The sequence below is a fragment of the Apus apus genome, chromosome 7 (genome assembly GCF_020740795.1).
Source record: "Apus apus isolate bApuApu2 chromosome 7, bApuApu2.pri.cur, whole genome shotgun sequence".
Taxonomy (NCBI): domain Eukaryota; kingdom Metazoa; phylum Chordata; class Aves; order Apodiformes; family Apodidae; genus Apus; species Apus apus.
In genome coordinates this window covers 31,094,240-31,118,973 of record NC_067288.1, presented here as the reverse complement: position 1 = coordinate 31,118,973, position 24,734 = coordinate 31,094,240, and the positions used below count along the sequence as shown (strand labels likewise).

Sequence of the window (24,734 nt, the reverse complement as noted above, 5' to 3'; positions counted from 1 at the left end):
AAATACTGTTTAACATGAGTTGTTTCTGCTCCCAGGAGTAGTGCTGTCTTGGGCTTAGCCTGCTTTTGTGCAGGACTGCACAGCTGTTGAAGGCAGACCTTCCTCAGACCAGGAAATGCTTTTGAAGGCACAAAGACATGGGTGAGCAGTCCCTGAACATTCAACGTGGCTAAAGCAGACCATGAGCAGACAGAGGCTGTGCACTCGTGGAGCTGAGAGTGATGAGTAAAACAAAGCTGGTTTGGTCAGAGCAGGACCAGAGCTCCATGTCTAGGCTACATGTTTTGTAGTATAGACTCAAGGCTCTTGCACAGTGTCCTCCTGCACCATGACCTTTGCTTCCATCCAGGCCCAGCTGCTCATGAGAATTTATGACCAGAATATCAACATTTAAAAACAAACAATTGCTTGTTGAGAAGATAGGACAGTCCTCAGTGTGTGAGGCAGCACCAGATGTTTGTAGCTCTGAGCAGCAAGGCTTCATATGAACCTCCCACCTACCCAGGAGACAATACATAGGTAGAAGGAAACGTGAAGAACTCAGGCCCAACTTACCATGTGCTAATCCAGTAAGGTTCATGAGGAAAATTCACTTGGTAGTTGTTCCTGTGCTTTGGCACCTGTTCCTGTACATGATTTCCATGAAGTCCAGATTTTAACTGAGCCTCAGAATTTTACAGTGCCACAAAAAACTGCAGAGCCACCTGGTTAAAGTTTTAAAGATGGTTTTCATTAAGATGAAAGTTTTGCAAAATCTTTTGCCATTTTTCAGCTGCTGAGTCAGACGTTTTCATAAGAAAAAGCCTTTGGTATTGGGCAGAGGACTAAGCCAATGGAGGGGTGGCAGCCTGGGCCCTCCCACCCACTCACCTCCATATTGCACCACATTGGGATGGGATATGCCGGGTGATGCTGGGATATTTGGTCCTTCCTGTTGTTCCAAACACTGAGATGAAATGATTGACCTTGACATCTTTTGTACATCCTTCTCATTTTCAAGGAACCTGCCTCAGCTTGCAGTTCTCTCCTGACCATATCCCACAGGGGCAGGGATGCATCACTTTGACTTTGGAAAAAAAAAAACCCAAACAACAACCTGGTCTAACTTATCCTTCTTAATATCTCTGATTGCAGCAGCAATGATTGCCTACCATTCAGCCTCCTGATTCAACAAGCACAGTATATAAAACAGCACTGAATGAGTTTTCTGCCAAACTGAGGCAATTCAGGGAGCAACTGGGTTCTGAAAGCTCAAGAGCGTGTTCACTTGAATGAACGTGGTATGGATTTTATAATAGGAAAACAGCCAGTAATTTGAATAGTCTGCAGTAAATTGTCACAGCAAAGTACTCTGGTTATAGAGACCTTGCAGGAGTAAGCAGTGCCTGTGATGCTGTTTGTGAGGTTTCCATTCCTCCAGTTTCCTGCCCTCCCCATAACATACAGTCCCATTTTGGGATTCATTTCAAAATGAAGGAGCCACATTTTACCAAGGGGTAGAAATCCTCAGCCTGTCAAATGCAGATTGTCACTATCCAGGGCTCATCCTGTGATTCTAAAAGGTCCTTTTGTAGAAACGAGAAGGATTTAGTAGTTAAGGGTTATGGACAGTACAAACTAGGAAAAAAATCAGTTGGTTTTGGAGCAAAATGTATCTTTCTCCTGCATGTCTCAAAGGCTATTGGAGGCAGTTGTAAAGCATCTGAGGCCACCTCTGTCTCCCCAGAAGCACAGGTCTTTGGACAGGCCTGATGTGGGGGATACCCTCAACACAAAACACCTTGAATTCCCAGTGAGGTTTGAAAAAGGGGAATGTGAAAAGCTGCCACACTTCACCTACTCACCACCTGGCCTTCCTGCACGTATTGCTTAGAACATACACCCATGGAAGTGAGCTCCTTTTCCAGCAGCACATGTCCTTCCAGCCATGTCACATCTCCTCCTCCTATTGGTACCTGGTCCTCCCACAGCAAGGGCACAGGGACACCAACCCTCTGCAGGGCAGGTGGTGATCTGGAGGTGCAGCAACTGGAAAAGCCACCCTGAGGACAACACACCCCACACACACTCCCCTACCATGAATCAACATTAATTGTGATGGTGCCTGTGCCTCCCACAGAGGCACCAGTGCTCTCATATTTTTTATTTCTGCTGCCTGCACCAAACTGTTACACTAATTGGTATTTTTCAAAGCCGTGAGTCTTAACAGGAGTTTCATGCCTAAAGCTCCCAGTCGGCTCTGAAAAGTCTCCACTGATGTGGGGTTGTTCCCTCTTCTGCGTAATAACATATGCAAAGCTGAGTCATAATGTCTCCAAAATCCTCAGGATTAAGCAGAAAAGCAGGTGGGGAAGGCTGGTGCACGACAGCCTCCTGATGCACAGTCCTCCACTGGCAGCAAAAGCTACAGAGCACTGGGTGGGGAGGGTCAGGGCTCTGCCAGGGGGCTCCCCCAGCCCCGCAGGTTGAGGAACCCTTCAGGAGAAAGGCCCCCAAAAACATCACCATAGGGAACAGGGGAGAGAGAGAAACTGCCTGGTGTGTTGTATTAAGCATGACGATACTCTTGCTTAAAGGGTGGAAATCTGGAAGTACTTGGGAAAAAGAAAATCCACACATTAGTGAAAATTACAAATACTTGACTAGATTAGACGAGCTTGCTGTATTTTCTGTGGCTGGAGTTTACCTGGCATTCATTAAGCTCTCTTAGCTCCCAAATGCTGGCCCCCAGAATTAAAGCAACAGCTTTAGAGGAACAGCTTGTGCCCCTGCACAAGAGGCCTCTGCCTCAAAGGATTAAACCTCTCACAGATAGCAGAGGATGTACATGAACTTCATATGCTTACATCAGTGTTGTATGACATGCACATAAATTCATTGAAATGAGGACTCTACAGCCAGCCTCACAGAAAGGAAGGTAAGAGTTATACAGTCACCAAAAGAAATTAAAATAAAACATCAATTCTAGAGTCAGTTGAGAGATTTACACGGTTTATAAGCTTCACTTTCTCCTGAAATCAAAGCCTTGCAAGTAAGGATAACTGCAGGCACAGGGAAGATGCTTGGGTAGCTGGGTGAGAACAGCTACAGGTGTTATTTCTGCGAGGAAAAGGAAGAAGTTGTTGGAAGGAAACAACCTGTTTTGCTAAGAGCAGCTGGGATTTGTTGTACTCAGAAAGTGAAGTATGTTCACGAGGCAAGGAAGGAGCTGGACTTGGGTCAGCTGGGCAGGAGGCACTCACTGCCCGGCACCCTCAGCCCCTCACCTTCCCCTGGGCCACCCCCTCCGAGAGACACATGGCTTCGCTGCAGGATGACAAACTGTGTGTTCACAGTGAGAAATCATTTCATTAACATTTACAAGTGGCTGAATACTGTTTGACCCCCAGGGAGGCAGTTCCCAGGAATCAGTTCTGGAGGAGGCACTGGGCTTTCCAGCAAATCGATAGCTCACTGCACTGCCTGGGCAGTCCCTGCTTTCCTTACCTGTGAGAGCCCTTCTGCTGCCTGCTGCACAGTCCAGCTCAGAAAAGATCTCAATCAAGTTGAAAAGTGGTAACAATTTTACTCAGACAGTGTTTGAACACTCTCAGGTCTCATGAATAGTTAATGTCACGTCAAGTGTTCAAGAAAAACGCTCTTGTATCTTAAGAGCAAATAGCTCAGATTTTGATGAGTTATGTTTTTTCACTGCATACACAGGCCAGTGGAAATTGCAATCATCTTTCATGAAAAGGCTCAGCAGGTTTTATTATAGGAAAGTAAGGGTGGCCATTGCATTTACTAACTAATGCAGTAAATGTAAAATTGCCTGGGTAACACACTTTTTATTTATGCTGCTGAGCACATAATGTGCTGGTGGCTTCATAAAAATATATATTAGGGAATTTCACATGCCAGCAAGCTGTAGATCTCTTTTATGTATGTGACTTATCAGTGTCCTCTGGTGAAGACGTGCTCTGTTACGAAGAGCAAGATGAAGCAGTATTGACACACCAGACAGACTCAGGAGGTCAGCCCAGTCTAACTCAAGGTGGCACCAACACCTTAACTCTTCTGGCCATGATAAATGGTTCCACTTGGTTATTTATTTCATCCATCACCTTATTATCATAAAAGTGCTACTGATGATTAATTGATTGGCTATTAGGATGGTTCAGACTTCCATGGATTCCTTTTTTTTAGCATACCCATGAAACCTGAGCAGTACATTCACCCTGCAGAAAAATGACTAAAAAAAATCAGCAGAATAACTGAATAAACCCCACAGCTTTAGACATCATCTGACAACCACCTCACTGAAAGATTTGTTCAAAGGTTGTCAGCTCCTCCAGCAAAAAAGTTCCTTTTTCAGACACATTCACCCAAGAAAAGGCAAGAAATCATGTACTAACCTGCTTAACCCAATATCCTTTGTCAAGATCAGAAGAATGATGTTGAAACTGTCCAGAAACTGTAAAGTTCAGTGTAAAAAATGATAATTCACAATGCTATATGACATCGCCTCAGTGTAGCAGAACCAACAAAATCTTCATGATATATGAGAACTATCAAAGGTTGCCAATGAACACATAGAATAAATACGCTGCTTAATTCAAGAGCTTATTTACAATGTCACACTCCATTTTGGGGAAAAAGATTCTGACAATCAATCATTTAAAATATAGAAAGAATGCTTTATAAAAGGTCAGAAGTACAAATATTTTACATATTAGCTACTAATAAATACATTTCCTCTAGAAGTTAGAAGGATCAGCAAATGCCTTCAAAGCTATTTACAATTTTTCAGCACAAGACCCAGCCTCTAATTGCCAATGTAATTTGTAAATAATTGTCAAGTATGCAGATGAGCCAAAAATTCTGTCAAATTAAAGTAATTAGCTCCCAAGTCAAATTTTTCTGTCTCATTAAAATGCTTTTCCTTTTCTCAAATGTGACACTTACAAATGAGGGCAATATTGTCAGAGAAGCAGTTATTGTAGGCTGCCAAAATTATGTGCCTAAGCACCCGGCAGCACACGCCACACACATTACTTCCAAAACAACAGTTTCCCACAGTGTCTCAGCAATTGACTCTATAACTCCTCAGTTTTGCTACAGCCTCATCCTTTGGAATTGGGAAAATTCAAACCTGAAGCCCTGCAGGTGACTCAAGAGCTACACCTGAGCAAGGTTATCTCTCATGGAGAGCCATGTGCTTGGCTCTACTTGGTTCTTCTTCTCTGAAGAACCTTTCCAGGCTGTGTGCTTTGAGATACAGGTGGGATTTGGGTCTCCCAAGTTACACACAACTTTATTTACATTACTCTACAGCTACCTGAAAGGAGGTGGGTGTTGGCCTCTTCTCCCAGGTAAATTATAGGACCAGAGAAAATGGCCTGAAGTTGAGCCAAGGAAGGTTTAGACTGGATATTAAGAAGAGTTTCTATACTGAAAGAGTGGTCAGACACTGGAACAGCTGCCCAGGGAGGTGGTGGAGTCACCATCCTTAGAGGTGTCCAAGAAATGTGTAGATGTGGCACTTCAGGGCATGCTCTAGTGGCCGAGGCTGTGGGGGTTTTTGGTGGAGTGTATGTGGTTGTTTGTGTTTGGTTGGTTGATATTTTTCGTGCTGATGGTTGGACTCTGTGATCTTGGAGGTCCTTTCCAACCATGACTAACCTGTGATTCTCTGATACTACAAGACAGGGATGGGGGAATGGGGTGGGTGACTGGCTTACTTGCCCCACTGCTTTCCCTAGAGCTTTTCTAGCCTCTGTCCTCTTTGAAGCTGTGTTTACCATGGCCAGCAGAAGACCATGACCCATTCTGCTAATCCCCTTTGCCGTTAGCACGTGCCATGCCAAAGAAATACAAAGTTCTCTTGTACCTGAGGGCTCCAGCTCTGGACCATGATGCAGCATCTCCCCACAGCCACCTAACGAGCACATCTGACAGCTGAGCTCATGATGTTCTACAAAGCCTTTCCTGTCAGGGCTGGAATATGCTGATCTGGGCAACAAGCAGCACTCCTGTAAGCAGGGCTGAGGATAAGCTGCATTTCCTGGCTTTGCTGGCTGCACTGGTGTCAGTAACTTATTTTCCTGCTGGTAGCTACTAGGATGCTGTGTGCTGTGCTATTGTTTGCACAGCTCTGCAGCCAGGCACTGCCTGTCTCAGGTTAAGCATCAGTAGTTCTGAAATCTGGTGGAGAAAATGTTCAGTTGTGCCCAGTGCTCAGTTGTAGGAGCTAATGGAGGAGTCAGTCAGTTCAGCAGGGTTCAGAGGCCTGTAGAAATGTCTTGTTAGTGCAACTTGGGGTATGTTCTCTGGGCTGTCTCCTGTGTCTGGCAGTACCATCTGTGGGTGGAGGGGCTGGTTACATGAGCTGCCCAGCGAGCTGAGCCTGCTCCCTCCTGCAGCACCACAGGACCTGTCAGCTGCCTTACACAGACAGGATCATTTTCATTTCAGTACTATGCAATTGTGTGCCAGCCTTCTAAGCTCAGTACTAATGGAAGCATCTGCAATCAGGCTGGAGTTTGGGGTTCTCAAAGGGGGGGCTGGTTTTGGTTTGCTTTTGCCTGGAGGTGCTCACAGGCAGATGGCATTTCTGATGCCACCCTCGTAGCTTTGTCTGTGTCACTGAGCAGAGGACACAGCAGTATGATAACAACCTTTGACTTTGCTGGGAATTTTGAGTTGGAATTTTCACCATTTAATGAACTATTTGAATTAAATAAGCATTATTTTTCTAAGGAAGTCCTAGCTAGTGCTTCTAGCTCATTAATACCTAGCAGTAGCTCATAGAACTCTGACTATCAAGCCATGCTAGGTGTGCCTTTATTCAGCTTTTCTCCTCTCTACTCCAAAAAGGATTCCAGAAAGCACTCTTTGCTTGGCCTTTGGGCTGAGTAATAACTTCAATTTGAAGGCAAAATGATTTGAGTTTCTGAAGATAACTTTATGAAACAGATTATTGCTGCAATAAAACATGGAACCACATTCCAAAAAATCTTTACCTTTTTTTTTTTTTTTTTTTTTAATAATCCTTGGGTATATTATTTTTAGCACTTCTAAAGAAGGAGAGGAAGAGTTGCCAAACTCCAGGAAAATGTAGCTCAGGTTTTATTTCAAGCCCTGGAAACAACAGTGCCCTTTAACTTACTAATAGCTCTAATGTGGGAACATTGGTGATAATTACACAGCCCTTCAAGGTCTGATCCCACAAAGAAATGGGTTAAAACTGCAAGTTTATGTAAAGTGTTTGAATCTGTTGTTGTGCCTATTATGCAAAGAGAAAGAGGAAGCAGAGCCTGAGATGGTGCTTTGTCTAACAAAGTGAAACCACACACAGGTGGTGCGGAAAGAGGGCAGGGAGATCCAGGGGGAGACAGAGCTCACCCAAAGATAAATTGATCCTGGGAACAAGAAAATTCCTGCCTACAGTGCAGCTGTAGAGAAACCTGGCACTGACTGCTCCCAGTGCAAGACAAGTAGCTGCTTTTAAGATAGATCTTAAAATATTGATGAGGGAAGTCACAAGACAGGGTTCAGCAGCAGAGCTGGGTTTGATAAGCCAAGAGGCAAATGTTAATTTTAGGTTCCACAGCTGTGCTGTTTTTTCTATGGGAATTAAAGATGTGTGTAAAGCTTTCTGTGCAGTTTGCACACCATGGGCATGTCCATGAGCCGTCGGAAGGAACTGAGAGCCAGTTTCTAGGAGAGGGAAATGAGCTGCAGCCCGGGTTGTGGGCTCACAGTGAAGAATTCGCTCCTTGTGTCTCACCTAAATCTCCCCTCTCCCAGTTTTAATCCATTACCCCTCGTCCTCTCACTACAAGCCATTGTAAAAAGTTCCCGCCAGCTTTCCTGGAGCCCCTTCAGGCACTGGAAGGCTATCTAAAGAGGAGAGCGTGCCTGCCCTGGCTCAGCACTGTGTTTCTCTGGTTCTACGGTAGCCAGAGACTGGCTGGCAGAAACCACTTGACAGGCAGCACCATGGGGGAATCTAGCATTGGGTTCTCTCCAAAGCAGGTGCTGGTGCTAGGGGTGCTATTAAGGGTTTCTCCAGATCACCTTTGTCCATTTTTTATGCAGTACCTGAATCCACTGTCAACACAGCAATGCAGGCTCACAAAACAGGCACCTGACTGACCCCCAAGGACAGCAGCAAGTCCATAGAACCAGGCTGAGCAATAACTACAGGGGCTTTTAGGTGCCACCTTGTGATAATTGCCTGTAAATGGAGACTCTTCCATGGGCAGCCTTATGCTAGAATTCAAACTGCAACTTTGGAAACAAATCACACCTTGGTAATAAAGTTCTAACAATACCTTTTTGCTGGGCAAACAGCAGCAGTACAAAGTGCTTGCATTCAAATTTATTCAAATGCAGTACCTTGAGTTATAGCCTGGGTTTTAACAACTCCAGGGTGTACATCTGCTGAATAGGAAATGCTAACAGCTTCTGCAGGTCTCTAACTAGCTGCTGAACTCTTTCAAAAAAAAAAAAAAAGCATTGACACTGAGCACCACAGCAATCCCTTCCCACATGAAATAAAAGCATCCAAACCCAAGGTTTTTGATTTATCAGGATCTTGTGCCTAAGTATAAGATATCCTATGCACTTCCCTTCTTGGAGAGGGGTTTTTTTTTCTGACCTCTTAAGCACTCTTCAACAACAGCATCCATTTACTTAGAATTAAAAGGTTATCTTACCCTCCCACAATTAATTTAGCCAAATTTTGCCAATCCACCTGTAACTTTACATATGTTCAAATTATCATTATTTTTTTAGAAGTATAAATTAGCTGGAAAATGTACTCAGCATTCATAAGTTTTAAGAATTAGAGATGTGTCTTTCTTTAAAATAACAGCCCTTTTTTTCCATTAGATGTTTTGCTGTGAACAATAACAATCAGATTGAAACCTGAATTTCTGTGAGAAGAGTCAATGACAATGTGGAAAATAAGACAATAGATTTTGGAAGCTGACAGGAAGGAGGGACAAGCTTTAGAAGAAACCTACAATTTTAGGGTTCCATTTGTGAGCACATCTTTCGACAGGGGGTTGTTCATCAGAGAGAGGCTGCTGGGAGGTGGTTGACCCAGGCAGGTCTCAGGGCAATGAAACTGAGGAATAGCAAACAGGAGACAACAACCACCATAAAGGTGATGTGGCTCAATGACCCCTGGCACCATCACTGCCCCTGAGCACAGCTGCTCCTTCCTGCTGCCCACCAGCACTCCTCCAGCCCAGGACCACCTTTCCAGACACAGCTATTTACTGCAACTGGGGAGACCCTGGCCCAGGCTGCCCAGGGAAGCTGTGGCTGCCCCATCCCTGGCAGTATTGAAGGGCAGGTTGGATGGGGCTTGGAACAGCCTGGGCTGGTGGGACCAGGGGTTTGGAAGCAGATGATCTTGAAAGTCCCTTCCAACCCAAACCAGTCTGGGATTCCATGCTAACTCTGCTGAATTCGTGGCCTAGACATTTAACTGCCTCCCCTGCAGACACACTCCCTAGGAAAGCAGCTCTTCTGTTTGGGAAATAACATCTCCCTCATAAGTCAGCCTAACGGGTGGAGGTGCTTCCATATCCCTACCATCCATACTGTGATGCCTGCACTAAGTGCTTCTGAGAAGTTGCTGACTTTGGAAAGGCTTTGTTCCAGAGAGTTATTGAGAACAGAAATTAAGACACTGAAGAACCTTTTGCACATCGTTAACAACCTCCATCAGTTCTGCTCTTGCTTTTTCTAGAAGCTTAATGAAATGCAGCTGTTTAGTGTTCACTGAGTAGATCTGGTCTGAACAACTGCAAAATGTGCCTGGCATGCCCCATCACATTAATAAGCAAGCAAAAATCATCTTGCTTAATATTTACATTACCTGGTATATTTTTAGCTGGTTTTAAATTAGTACTTTGCTGTTTACAATATTTAGCAGGAGTTATTTGTTGGTGTGTGAGTGGGTGCCTGTTGCAGAGGGCAAGGAGGGAAACGTGTCCCTTCTGCCTCCTTGGGCATGTATTTCCACAGCCAGGGAACCCCAGTTACCAGGCAAAGAACCCCACAATCATGAAAGCACAATGATGGGATGCTGGGTTAGTTACCATGTTTTGATTGCTTGACTTTCTTTTTAGTCCTGTAAATTTCACATTTTATGTTTTAACTCAGCCATAATCAGTGTAAAGAGCCAGTTTCTAATTAGATACCGAGCACATCTCAACTGGGGGCTTTATGACTGACACAGGAAATGCTTCTTTTTTATTTTCTGTGCATACACAGAGAAACACAAACACACCCTGGGATGATACTTCACGTTCAGACATTGCTGGTGGCATCTCTCTCAAGTATTTAAAATGTAAGCTTTAATATTTTAGTGCAACAAATAGTAGGGTTCTGCTTCTACAGTTCTAGCAATAATCATTCTCTGCATTCCTATTGTAAGACTCAAAAAATGCTGCATTATTGATCTGAATTAGAAATGAGAAATGAGCTCAGCGTGAGCCCTGCACCTCCCCACAGCCCTGTGTGTGTGCTGGTGCACGGGACCTGACAACACCCCTCTGACCAGACCCATCCACCTGTGGGGCTCATCTTTCCAGTCCTCCTGCCAACACTCATGTTTCAGAGACTGACAAAAGCACTCTCTAAGAACCCCTGTGTTTGGGGCTATATCCACTGGAGCCCTCTCTTAGAATAAGCTGAAGAAGTTGCATAAACCCATCCCAGCAGAGTTAGCTCACGGACACATTTTCCAATGTTCCCTGCCTCCCTCCTTTCTCAAGGATTTTCAGGTATCTTTGTCTCAGGAGTGCTGGGCAACTCTTGGCTAGAAAATATCCAAAAGCAAAATTCTACCCAAAATTCCACCCAGGTGACCAACAGGCTGGCTGCACAGCCACGAGCAGAGCAGAGCAAAGCTTGGCTGGTCCTTGTGCTGACCTACCTGCTGTAGGTGCTGCTGATGCAGGTGGTGTCCCCAGCACGCTCCTCCCTTCTTCCCAGCAGAATCCTTGTCCTTGTGTTTTCGTGAGCAAGGACTGGGGAGACAAATGAGCACAGTGAGCAGGTGAGGACACAGCCAGGGGTGCTGAGCCACCTCATCCAACATTTTGCCCTACTCAGTAAAAATGTTTCTCAGTGTCCCAGCAACCATCACATTAAACCTGTTTCACTCTTCCACAAGCCAGGCAGCACAGTTCTGTGCTGACTTCTTCGCTTTCCTCACTGGGAAAAGCAAACCCTTTTGTCCATACCTCATTTATAAAATCGTCTCTTGCAAACATATGCCTTTATTTCAAGTGTAAGCACTTCAAATGTGCTCTGGGAATGCCGGCCGGGGCAGCGCTGTACGTGTTTCTCTCATTAAAAGGAATTCCAGTGATTCATACCAGTAACAGAGGAACATCAGCCCAGAGAGGACCTTCCGTGTCACCACAGCCAGCTCCCAGCTACCACAGACACAGTCCAAATGCTTTTCAACATGACTTAAATTATCAGCATTTTCCAGGTGTGATTGTCATGGTCAAAGCTCCGTTTAATGAAAGTCCCCACCTGGCACACACTTCAAAGGGGCCTCCCTGTTCAGATTTCTCTGTGTAACATCACTGGGACATTTTCCAGCACTCTGAATTTCCAGTCTGGGACACTTGGCCTTGAGGGTGATTGCATTTCATAAGACTAAACAAATGGGTGTCTTCACTGCCTGATTTTTGCACACAATTTTGAGGCTTTGTTCTGCCAAGGTCACGTTCTCTACAATCCTGCCTGTGAGGTTTCTCTTCTGGACAGACCTTCCTGTGGCCACCACCCTGGTGAGCCCATCCCAGTGCTCTCCAAGCAGATCACCTCCCCTGGCACAAGCCACTGCTCCCTAATTCAGTCTCTTACAGACTGTCAACCTGCTCCTCCAGAGCTGTAAATCCTCAGCTAACTTCAAGTGTAACAATATTTAGAGATGTTATCTGTAGGACCCACCTGAGCCTTCAGAGTCCCGTTACCTTGCAATCTTTCCTTTTAATATATCATTTTTGACAGCCCAGTCTTTTTCATCTTTTTTTTTTTCTTACTGCTTTGACCTTGAGTTAGTCTATTCCTTCCTTCTCTGTATATTTTAAATGTTGCAAAAAACCTATTTATTAAGTCTTTCCTATAATAAATCATTAACCTGAATATAGTTAAATGAAATGCTTATTAACATCTCTCTACATAATCCACTTAACAAAATTAGTCTTGCTTATTCAGACAACCTAAAGAGGTCCATGCTTTTGTCTACAAGGCATCAGCATTAAAGCTTATAATTATTTCTGGCTAATGCAGGCCTTGGTGTTAGGAAATGCTGGTTTGCACATTTGAGCATAGCACTGTTCCTAATCTCTTGTATTAATTAGAGATAGTGATACAATATTACTTTGTTCCTTTCTATTCACCACCAGGAGAGATGTCTGAATATAATCCGATCTGTGCTGAGAGCGTGCTGAAATGTTTTCACAACTGCTAACTGTTGTAAAACATTAGGATTATGTAGCATAACCACTAATTAGAAAAAAAGGAGAGCTTGATAAGAGTCTGTGGACTTCAGAGGCACCTATGGGGACCTTGGCCAGCAGTTGTGCTCCAACAGTGGTGGAAGACACGGCAGCACTGACCCTAGCAGGGCTTTCTCCTTCAGCCGGGCTGAGACACCATGGAAACGGTGCAGTATCATGGAACCATAGACAGGGCTGTGTGGGACCTTAAAGCTCATCTACTTCCCACCCCTTGCAGGGACACCTCCCACTAGGCCACATTGCTCCAAGCCCCATCCAACCTGCTCTTCAATGCTTTCAGGGATGGGGCAGTGACAGCTTTTCTGGACAATCTGTTCCAGTGTCTCAGCACCCTCAGAGCACAGAATTTCTTCCTGTCTAACCTTAATCTCCCCTCTTTCAGTTTAAAGCCATTGCCCCTCATCCCATCCCTCCATGCCTTTGTCCAAAGTCCCTCCCCAGCTTTCCTGGAGCCCCTTCAGGCACTGGAAGCTGCTCTAAGGTCTCCCTGGAGCCTTCTCTTCTCCAGGCTGAACACCCCAACTCTCCCAGCCTGTCTCCAGAGCAGAGCTGCTCCAGCAAATGAGCACACAAAATCCATTTCTGTCACCTACTGCTGTATGTTGAGGGCTGCCCTGGCCAGGCAGATCATGGCTACAAATCCCAAGGAGCATGGGACTTCCCACCAAGCTCTCTGGGGGAAGAACTGTCTTCTTGGTGAGGGCATGTGCAGGGACCCACCAAGCCTTTGCAGCTCTCCTGTGACCTGCCATGCACAGCTCAGCTCAACACCCCTGCCTCTCCAGCCCAGGCACCACAGACAAGGAGGCTCTGCCCACAGTTTCACCCCATTTCCTCTGCTCAGCCATGGGTGGTGCCCAGTGCCTGGAGTTCAACACGTTACCACCCAAACGTGGCTGCTGGGGCCATCAGCACTAGGAACGCTGCTCCCAGGTGTGGGGCTTCACTTCCCCATTAGCAAGAAAGGAAATTATTATCCCTTAGTGACTGAAGCTGATCTGTTTTAACATCACTGCATCTTCCTTTATATTTCAATCATCAGACTTTTTTATCAAGCTCATTATAATCTTCTTCTAGATGGAAATTCACTGTTGTTTAAGGTACCACTACACAGCTCTGAACTGAATTTGCACCACTGGATCAGCACAAGAGGAGCCAAACAATTTGACCTTGGTCCCCATCTCAGATATTTACCAAGACATTGTTCTGGGCAGGAACCTTTAGCCAGATAAATACCTCTCAGTGGGCCAGCCCCTGTTCTCCATACCCCCTCTCTGTACCAAAACCTTCACACACTGTAAAATCAGTTCTGAACAGACTGCTCCATTAGGATGGGTACCATGGGGATTATGGAAATGCCCAGGATAGCTCCAGATGTAATCAGGGAGTCAGGTAATTCATGCTTTTCATTAATACCTAATCAGACAAACCTCCACCATTATCTCACTCTACAAATATTAAGCCTGCAAGTGTGTGTGTGTCTGTCTAAAACAGTATGCAATGCTAAGGACTTGGCAGGGGGAAAAGCAGCTGTGACTTCGATGCTATTTTCAAACACTTAAACCTTTTCATTCATTCCTAAACTAAGGTTTTTAGTCTGACATTGCAAGTCTTCAAAACAAACCTTATGAAAATCAACAATAATAAAATTACCTTGTCTAGCATTACACAGCAATGAGAACGAAAGCAAGGACTACTTAGTACTTATAAAAAAATAACTATTCATTCAAGATTAATGACTAAGCAGCCCATACTAAGAATCTAAAAGTTTGTTTACTTTTTAAAGTTTGTGAAACCACTAACTAGCTACAGAATTTTATTAATATTTGAGAAGAAAATTTTCTTTTGCCAGCAAAGCAAGCAGGCAGCCACAGGAAAAACAATTAGAATATGGACATGAAAAAGAGAAGGACTGCAGAAGCTTGTTAATTTTTAAGAATTTTTAAGAGCCAAGCATGACATTTTGAATTGCCTGCCATGCAGCAGCCTTACCGTGACGTTGTAATTGATGCAACCCATTTGCCACTAGCAGCAGGAGAGGGACATCTGCTTATAAATTCACTTTGGAGGCTAGAAACACTTGGAGATTTCCAGAAGTCAAATGAAAGTCAAGTTCCATCATGATCCAGCAGGGCTCTCCCAATCAGTAAGTCTCCATCCATCACACCTGGTGTTCCCCAGCTGAACGCACCGGCAGCGCCTGCCCAGCTGCCCAAAGGGTGCTCAAATTGGGGCTGCTAATTATAAAAGGAGACTCAGAGCAAGCTGAAGAGCAGTCAGGCTTTTTCCACCAACAGCTAAAGGAAAGGCTTGAAGCAGCTCGCCCCGATGTGCCTGCCAGTCCTGTGGTGCACACAGCAAATATTTCCCAGCTACCGGTTCCAGTTTGAATTGAAGTAGCTCGGCTTTTTACACCTGCAGCATACAGTTCCAAAATGCACTTTAAAGCCAGTATCTGGGCAGTTTGCTGGTTGTCATGCCGTGGGTTTGGGGACATTTCCACAAGGAGAGCCATGTCTCTGTTCAAGGGACCCTTGGGGCATGTGGAGCTCCAGGTTTACATTGGGTTTCTGTAGCCAGCATCTCTGCAGGGTGTCAGCAAGGGGGACGAAGCCAGCAGGGACCACACAGCAGAGCCAGTGCCAGCAGGATCACACCAGTTCATCCTCTTGAAAGGAATCTGAGGAGAGGAACAGGTATTAGAGGGGCTGGAGAATAATTCTACATTCCTGCTCAAGCTCGTTCAGAGCCTCAGTCGCAGTGACCCTGGAAGCCACGCAGCACAGCTGGATTTCATTCTTTAGTGTAAGGCCAAAGACAGCTTTAAAGGAACTCAGAGACATTATTTAATGATTCTTTTGAACTGAAATCTTGTTTTTCAGGCTCAGCCATAGTGTCGACACCCTGGCTCCTCAGTGGGGGGAGGTGTGGGATGGAGGGGGCTGAATGGGGCTAATACATTGCCCATGGATGGCAAAACCAGCCCCTGTTCCCCCGAGACATCCCTGCACCACGTGAGCTCAGCCCTCGGGGCACTTTATTCAAACCCAGCAGAGTCCAGTCCCTTAAGGCAGATTTGCTTCTCCTTCAGGTTTCTTTCACATCAAATTCTTCTGGCTAGCCAGCTTTGGGAACCATAATTCTTCCTGTTATCTACCCAAGTCTATGTATTTCCCCCCATTAATTCACCTAGTGCCTTTGTGCTGAAACAATCCAGATATGATTTAATAAGCTTTAGAAAGATAGTACTGGTTCGTGCACAGGAAATCAGATTTACATAATTTTCCACTCGCATTTATAGCCACCATAGTTCAAATTATCTTTACGTTGGGGAAACTCTTTTAATAAGATAAAATGAAATACCACCTACGCTGTGCTTCAGCTGGTGAGCCTGGGTTTGTAACAAATTAAATGTTGATTTGTCATACTGACTTATCACAGAAACTTCCTTTTTAATGAGAAGAGAGCGCCCTGTCCTGCAGTTAGTCATGGTTATAAGTCACCAAACTAAGCTTCAAAATCAAGCTTCATCTTGTAATTTATTTATTTTTTTATTACCTTAACCTTTCTGCAGGGGGGGGGGAAAATGAATTATTTTTTATTTTATCCCATACTCTGTGCCTGATAAAACAGCCTATGTTGCAAATGGACCTGGTAGCACATAGTTCAGCTTTCTGTATAGACAGCAAAGCAATGTTTACATTTCAGTGTTTAGACTGAACAAGACTTGAAATTCAAGACCAGAAATTTGCATCCTGCAAAATCACTCCCCCTCCTGGCCAGGTCCTGCTGCCCTCTCTGGGCTCCAACCTGCCACACCATGCATCCCTCCAGGCCCTTGGCAGCACAGCTGTGCCTGCCATCAGGGGTGCTTTTTTTCTCCTCCTCTGGCCAAAGGGGAAGCACATGGGATCTGGTGACCCCTTACTCAGAAGCTCTGCATGCACCTGTGTCTCACTGCCAGAGGTGGCCTGGGCTCTGGGCTAGGGCAGCTGTGCTGTCAGAGGTGGCTCACTGCTGGGCAAGGAGGTGGGACAGGCTTTGACTTGGCCCCAGGGAAACTGTCTCCTGCACCATTAGTACCAGTGCTGTGTAGCCCTCTTCCATGTAACTGCAGAGTAGAGCTGTTGGCCAAGGTCTCCTCTTCAGACCATCTCTTGATGTTCTTGGTCCAGGTAGCCCAGTGCCTTGAGGAGCACCTCAGGACAGCAATGTAAGGGGTCAAAAGGAGAGATCCTGCAGAAGAGGCAGGATCCTCCCTGGGGGATCCAACCCCCCACCACCAACCCTGGGCTCTGAGGTGACCTCTCCCCTCTCTTCATACATGGCTCACATGTTTTTCAAAGTCAACACATCAGTGGTTTCTCTCTTTTGCAGCCAAGCCTTTGGGTTGAGCATCCCCAGCTCAATCAAAATCAGTCATTGGGAATGAGCTTGGAAATTTCTGTACCCCTCCTACACCTCTGTCTTCTACAGGGAAAAGTAGCACCAGAACGTGGGCACCAAGCTGGCTCAGTTTTGCTCAGCATCCACCAGCCAATCTCCATCCATGTTTCTGGCAGACATTGGGTCAGTCTAGTCAAAATAGGCAAATTTGGCAACTTGTGTCTCAATCAAGTACCACTGACATAAGCAAGGCCTGCTCAGTGCTTATTGAGCAGCTGCACATCCCCGTGGCATCACCTGAAGCTTTGGCTCAGTGCAGGCTGAGGTGACAGATCATTCCTTTCTCCTGCCCGGGGCTTTTCCAGACCAAAATCATCTTTTTCTGCCCAGGTCAGTTCCTGGGCTGCAGGAGAACCAGTGGATGCTCAGAACTGCTGCAAATTATTGTCTCCACGCTTGTTTCTCCACACTGATTTCTTACATTTTAACTCTTCTTTTGCATACCCTTCCTGTAATAGTTACTTAGTGATTTGAGACAGGCTTTGTATTAAAGCCAGTAAATACAATTTCTTCAAAGAGAAAATAAATATCAGCTTCTTTGTCCAAGCAAAATTTTCAGACTTTGGCTTCTAAAGTCAAGCAGCAAATGAGTTGTTTTCTAACAGGTCTAAATATATTCACCTCTCATTGATCTTAGTGGAGATCTTAATGCTCAGCAACTTAAAACCAGATAAATTATTCAGATGTTTAAGCATGAAGTGCTCATCTGATGTCCAGAGCTGCCAGGCTGAGCTGCTTGCTGCAGGGATGACTTCTCCTCCTTACAACAACAGCCAATGCCCACTGAGCGCTGCAGCCCGAGGGCTGGGCTACCCTGCCAGCATTTCCTCTGCTTCTCAAGAGAACATTTCTGCTGCCCTAGTCATTATCTTAGGAGCACTAATGAAAACAAAGAAGTTGGGAATGTTGAAATTTTCACTTAACCCCTTTTTCTTCTCTTTGCAGCTCCCAGTACGGCCCAGTACGGGATCACCGGTGACGCCGAAGTCCTCTTCTCCTGCTGGTACCTTGTGTTGACACTGTCCTCCCTCACCAGCATATTCTACCTGAAGAACATCATTCTGCACTAAGTGTAAAGACCCATAAAAGGCTTTTAAGGATTCTCTGAAAGTGCTGATGACTGGATCCAATCTGGTAGAGTTTGTTAAAAGCAGCGTGGGATATAATCAGCAGTGCTGACACGGGGATGATCGCCTTCTGTAGAATTGCTCATTATGTAAATACTTTAATTCTACTCCTTTTTTTTGATTAGCTGCATTACCTTGTGAAGCAGTACACATTGTCCTTTTTTAAGACGTGAAAGCTCTGAAATTACTTTTAGAGGATATTAATTGTGATTTCATGTTTGTAATCTACAAGTTTTCAAAAGCATTCAGTCATGGCCTGCCGAGTCGCAGGCCGGAGTTTACAAAAAAAAAAAAAGAAATATTGCAGTAAAAATGTGCTTCTTTAAGGCTGCAATACAAACATTCAGTTCCCTTCTTCAAGAGCATTCTCTCCACATTTACACAGAAACATTTTTTTCTTTTTTGATATAAAAAAATATCAAATACTATTGCCTTCAAAATATTTCTTCAGAATATTACACATATCTAGATTTTCTTCTAGCATGATATTCAGGTTTCAAGAATGAGCCTTGTATTATAACTGCATTGTGCAGTCCTGCTTTCCCTTTCCTTTCCTTTCTCCTGCCAAGTCAGCATGGGTGTGCCTTCATAAACCACGACTTTCCTCTTCCTCTCCAACCATTCTGGAATGTGTTTTGGGAAATGCTAACGCATCCTTTTGAGCATAAGAAATCTCTAGTTGAGGATAAAGGTGCTACTGGCTAAAAGGAAAAACCTCCTCTCTCATCTCCAGGGGGTCATCAAACTGCTTCAGACTTAATGTTTTTAGGCAATCAGTCAAGGAAAGCACCAACTCCTTCTTGTGTTTTCCATCTACCACCACTAACCAGTAGCTGATCTCTGTCAGAACTAGTTTTCCCATTGCAAAACAGAACACAAATTATTTTGAGACATCTTTTGAATGTAGGAATGTTTTCCTTAGTCATCCTAAATCCAAATTCCTAAATGGCTGTAAATGTGAGAAGCTCAATAGTCCCTTTTGTATTACTGGCAAAAACTATGTGAATTGGTATTTTTCTTGCACTTAATTTTGTACTGGTTTGGCTAATTTAGCAATGATAAAGGATGCTTTTAAATATTAGATACCTGAAAATACATGAGATATCAAGCAGAATTTTATATATATACATATATATATAAAATACATATCTATATTAAAACGAGGTTGCTCCAATGACTGCACTGAGGTGCCTGTTGCTGTCCGTGGTAGAATCCTCTTTACAGACAGGACATCAACTCCCGCTGCACTAACACTGTCCAACCCTTTTGCCACCACAGCCAGTCCCCAGACACCATTCCCTTCTCCTGCAGTCCATCAGGACAGCTCCCGTTTCACTCAGTGGAGGATCAGGTGTCTCAGTAGCACAGGACACTGCTGACTTTCTTATTTAAAAGAGCTCAGAGCAGCATTAAGGCAAAACATTGCTCACAGTTTACCACTGATTTACAAACACCTTCTGTGTAAACTGCTTGGGCACGACTGTGGCCAACAGCCCTTGAGTGCCAGATGCCCTGGGGACCCAAGTAGATCTTGACTTCCCTACAAAACAACTCCTGGTGACAAGAATAAGAAGCCCATCACGGATGTTCCCATCCCTGTGGCTTGGACACGAGCTGCAGTAGGTGAGACCATTCTTACAGTGCAGCCCAGGGTTTGTAACAGCACCAGAGCAGCACTGCGTGTCCTCAGAGCTTTCCAGGTCACTCATGGACACCCCAGGATTTGGAAAAGCAGGTGCTGAGCTCCCCTGGGCTCAACAGACACTCTCCCATCCTAACATGTAGTCAGGACGTGCAGTGGATCTGGGGTAGCTACTGGTAAAGGGTGTAAACAGAACTACCTTGACTCCAAACCATGACAACAACATTTCCTGGGTCACTCTGCGTCTGGTCAGTGATGGATCCTACAATTTCTACCTGATCATTTACAGCTCAGCAGTTACTATTTTCAGAAGCGTGGCATATTTTTTTTAAACCTTGAATAACATGACAAAATTCATTCTTTAAGGAAATAGTATAAACCCAACTCAAATGATACTATTCACAGTCCCAATATTCTGCTCTCTCTTGTATTGCAGCTTTAAAGTGCTATATTTTCAAATCCATTGGCTAGAAACAGTGGTGCTGCAGAAAGTATTGAGCCAGTGCAGGTTTCTGAGCACAGGATACACACGGCCCAACTCAGCTGCCTCGTCTCAAATAAAATTGAGAGCTGTTTCTATACTGTGACTGGATCAAATTCTGTATTTTGATGATATATTTCATTGCAGTGGTTCCTGATATCTGGAACCTGGTATTTCCAGCAACAGAATAGAACAAACAGCAGCTTTATTAACTACAGGGAAAAAAAAAAAAAAAGTATTGACTGTTGGCTTTCCTACCAGGCAGAGCCACAGGAAAACACAGGCAAGATATTCAGTCCTATCACTGAATTTTCACTTAAATCTGGGGGGACATAATTATCCATAGGATGCTAGAACGACAGGTTGGAAGGCACCTCAAGGATCATCCTGTCCAACCTTTCAATCTGAATTGTAGATTCCAAAAAGAAACAAAACAAAGCCCCCAGACCCTTCCAGGTGCCAATGGTGTTTCTTAGCTGAAGTAGGTGCTTGCCCTTGGTCAGGCCTGGGTGTTGAGTGTGGAGGGAGTGTGTGTTTGTGTGCAGGGCTTGGTGGGACAGGATGGTCCACAGTGCCCAGGGGGGTTGCAGCTCAGCTCAGCCCTCTGCCCCCCAGAGATGCAGCTGCACGTAGCTTCATGCACCCATCAGTTCAACAGGCATAGGACAGAGAGCCAAATGACCTTAATTTTTGCAGGATTGGAGCTGTAGGTGGTGTTGATCAAATAAAGAAACGTGGTTCTTGGTGAATCTGTTCCATGTGGTAAACTGGGAATTGTACAGATTGGGACTTAACTGGGACATGCTTCCAAAAGGGGTGGTGCAGACTGCTGCAAATTGAGCACAGCATCTTATAAAATCCACTGCCCTTTAATCTGTGGGTGTGTTTGCTTTAGGCAGCTGCTGGAAGGTATGTTCTGTGCTTCTGCAAAGGATTAACCCATACTGTTCATATCTGTCGGGCAAATATTATTATATTTATTCCCACCTTTCAAACGTGACAAATAAATGGCTTAGCTCCAAGCAGTACAACTGAATATTTATATCCAGACTGTTGTCCCCCCTGGAGCCCCTAGAGTCTGTAACACCCAAGCTCCTCCCTGTGCCATAACTCAGGTCTGCCGTGGCCCCAGTGCCACACACAGGGGCAGCCCTGCTCTGATCACACAGTTACTGCTCCTGGTATTTTACTAATACTGAATTAAGGGATGTCTCACAACCTCTTGCACAAATGCAGTTTCTCAAGGGTTTAAAACTTGGCAGGAAATGTATCCTTCATAGCTAGACAGTTTTTTAAAAACTTTTCAATATATATATATTTTTAAATTTTTTTTTTAGAAACTCTGCTGTTTTTAAGATACAGGAGTGTTAAAAACCATCACCAGTAAAAGCTGCTTATTTGCACATTTTCAGAGCTGGCATTCTAGACAAACAATGAGAAATGTGATGCCTACCAAAATCTTTGCTTAACCCACGTAGCTGTGTTATGAAGGGTGTCTGTACCAAAGTAAGTATTTACACGGATAAACAAGATGCCTTAAAGACTAAATATGCATTTACTTCTAGGGCTGGGTTAGGCTTGTGCCCAGCCTGGAGGTAAATAACCCATATTGCATAGCCTGACATGGAGGGGTTTGTTTCTTTGAAGAAAGAAAAAAAAAAAAAAAAAGAAAAAAGGGATATTAAAAAAATAATAAAAAAAGAAAAAAAGGCATTTCTTTTAAAAGAATCTTAAATAATTTAAAAATTCTTGCATAAATTGACACACATGAGGAAGTTTAGGAAAAGGGTAAATTTTAGCCTGACACCTCAGCCCTGGCAACGCGTCGCCTCACTGGCAGGGCCTGCCGGGGGTCTGAGGGTGTCACGGTGCTGCCAAGGGCTCCTCCTGTCCCCACTCCGTCCCCCTCCCTGTCCCCATCCCTCTCCCCTTGCCTGGTCCCTTCCCGGGTGCCCTGAGGCAGGGCAGAGCCAGGTGCCTGGGTCCCCCAGCCCAGCGGCGCTGCAGGGAGGCTGCACATCCCCAGCCCTCTGGCCAGGCTGCAGCTTGCAACACAGAACTCTAGCTTAAAAAAGAAAACAAAACAAAAAAAAACAACAAATTACACAACAAACCTTAAAAATCAGGAATTAAAATTTCTCCATTCAGCCTTAATATTGAGGGTAGAGAAATCAATGTTGACACGGAAGGGGGTGTTGCCTGTGGATGTGACCAGCCCTAGGCAGGGCAGGGATGCTGCCCACACGCTGCCGGGTTTGGTTCTTTTTTCCATTCCTCTCTGTGAGCACTGAGGGCAAGAGAGGGAACTTATTCTGGGATCAGAAAAGTCCCTAAGTGGAAAGGGCCAAATCAAGGCAGTGGCACAAAGGGCTGAGGATAGTTTGGAAAGGATTCTCTATACAGCCTGCTCCAAAGTCTAGTCTCAGGAAGGGTGGGGAGGTTTTTACCAGGGCACCTTCAGTGCTGAGCCCGTCCCTGTTGCTCCTGTCACTCTCTGGTCCCTTTATGCCTAATTCATGAAGAGCTCGAAGGTCCCTTTATATTAGAAAATCTGCCTGTTAAAAACCGCAGAGATCAGCACAGCTGCCACCTCCCATAAACTTTGCTTTCAGTCATTCATATTTTAAGGCACATTAAGCTTTTCTGTCGCTTGGTGGGGTGTAAATTGTATCACAGGACAAGCTGTGGGGCCAGATTCCCACCCTGCTCCATCCGTGTCTCTAACCGAGTTGTGGCAAGCTGGCCAGGTGCCTGCAGGGAGGCAGTGGCTTGCAGCACCCTGGTCAGCACCCGCACCGGACATCTCTGCAACTCCGCGCTGCCGGAATTACCCCGAGTCTGCTTTAATCTATGCCTTTCTTTCGTGGCACCAGCCATCCCGCGGGTGGGAGGAAGTCAGGGCGATTTCTCCTTTGCTCTCGCTCAGTCTCAGTTCTCCCACACGATGCCCTTTGAACCCCCCCGCAAGCAGCAATGAGCAACAGCCAGGCTGAAAGTCATTTTCCTTGCAGTCCCTTTCACCGCCTCAGCCCCGGGGCAGCCGGACAGCAGGAAAAGCTTGGCCCACATTGGCAGAATAAATGACATTTCTGCAGCCAGAGTGTAAAGCCAGGGGAGGAGGAGAGGTGCTGCTCCAGCCACTACAGCCACAGGAGTTTCCCCTTTCAGCTTCCAAATATGAAACTGCTCATAATTCCTCCCCTACACTTTTTTTTTTTTAACGCTGCTAGATTAAAAAAAAAAAAGCCTGTGATGATGAAAAATATTGTATCTGGTACCTAGAGGGTAAAATCTGTTCTCTCCTAACACATATCCATCCTACTCTGCATTATTTTCCAGCCAAAATCAAAGCACAGTTTGCAGATGGCACGATGCGGTTTGTGTGCAGTAACATCAGCTTTGCCACTTCTCAAACCCATCAGGGTCAGAAGCCCAGAGCTCCCATTAACCCCAACGGCAGCAACTTCAGCTGAACCCCCAGGGAGAGGAAACCTGAAAGATGGGACTGAGCAGCAGCAGCAGCAGCCCCGTGTCTAGCAGCGAGATGGCAGGGCCATTTCTTCCCTGCCTTCTTTATTTTTCCCTCTTGTCTGAAAATAGAATTTCCTCTTCTGCAGGGCGGATAATCGCGGCTGGGGGCGCGGCTGCTCAGGTGTGCTTAAGGTGTCGGAGGTGTCACTGCAGGGAGCGGTGCTTGCGAGGCAGAGGGTCCCGGGGAGGAGCAGAGGGGTGGGCAGCTCCCACTGCAGCTCCGGAGGCAGCTCCGGAGGCAGCCAGGGCTCGGCGGGAGCCACAGGAGGTCGCACGGCTCATTAGGCTGCAAAAGCTTTAAAATGTTCAAGGACTTGGTTTTCTCCTCTCATTTAAGCGAATTGCTAAAAGCGCTGGGTTGCTCTTCCACGGAACTTTGAATTCACTGTTTTCCTCATTAACCTTGACCTTTTTACATTTGTTACAATAAGGAAATAAAACAAGCTAACTTTGGAGCAAGCTACTGGAAATTGACTCCCTCCAAGCTTTTGAAATTAGACAGCCTGGGAGTAGGGGCCAGGGGAACAGCAGATCTCATTTGCTGCTGTTTTCTCTATAAAGAAGATGTAATGCTTGTTTGCCTAAAATTAAGGATCATGAGTCCCTATGAATAATTTTTAAACTGCGTTTAGCAAGCTGGGTGTACTGATCCTTCCTTCCTACGTGTTTATTAGGAACAGGAAGATGGGAAGGGACATCTTCCCATGAGCTGCTCCCCAGAGCCTCAGCTGCTTTGCTGGGGGCAGGCTCAGGTTCCCGTAGTGCTCCCGGTGAGCTGGAAAATAAGCTGTCGAGGCATCCATGTGGAGTCAGAGGCCATTCCGAACTAAATTAAACAACGTGCTTGACACTGGCTTTGGAATTTTACTTCTGGGATATTTTGCATCCATCTTTTGAAACTGCTGCAGACACAGCCTTGTGCTTTAGCCATTGGTGAGCAACAACCCAATTCAGGAAAGTGGTAATTCCAC

The 24,734-nt window shown here is 45.2% G+C and overlaps 1 protein-coding gene across 2 annotated transcripts in view; it reads left to right on the top strand.

The window, feature by feature from the left end:
- NEGR1 (neuronal growth regulator 1) overlaps nucleotides 1–22,223 on the top strand; it is a 226,831-nt gene extending 204,608 nt beyond the window's left edge. Inside the window, exon 8 of one of the 2 annotated variants that reach the window (XM_051625735.1) lies at nucleotides 17,928–22,223. In XM_051625735.1, the coding sequence (XP_051481695.1) occupies nucleotides 17,928–18,052 (125 nt within the window). In that variant the 3' untranslated portion in view covers nucleotides 18,053–22,223. The remainder of the gene's footprint in view (nucleotides 1–17,927) is intronic. The other variant, XM_051625737.1, reaches the window with a different exon arrangement.
- The last annotated feature ends 2,511 nt before the right edge of the window (nucleotides 22,224–24,734 follow it).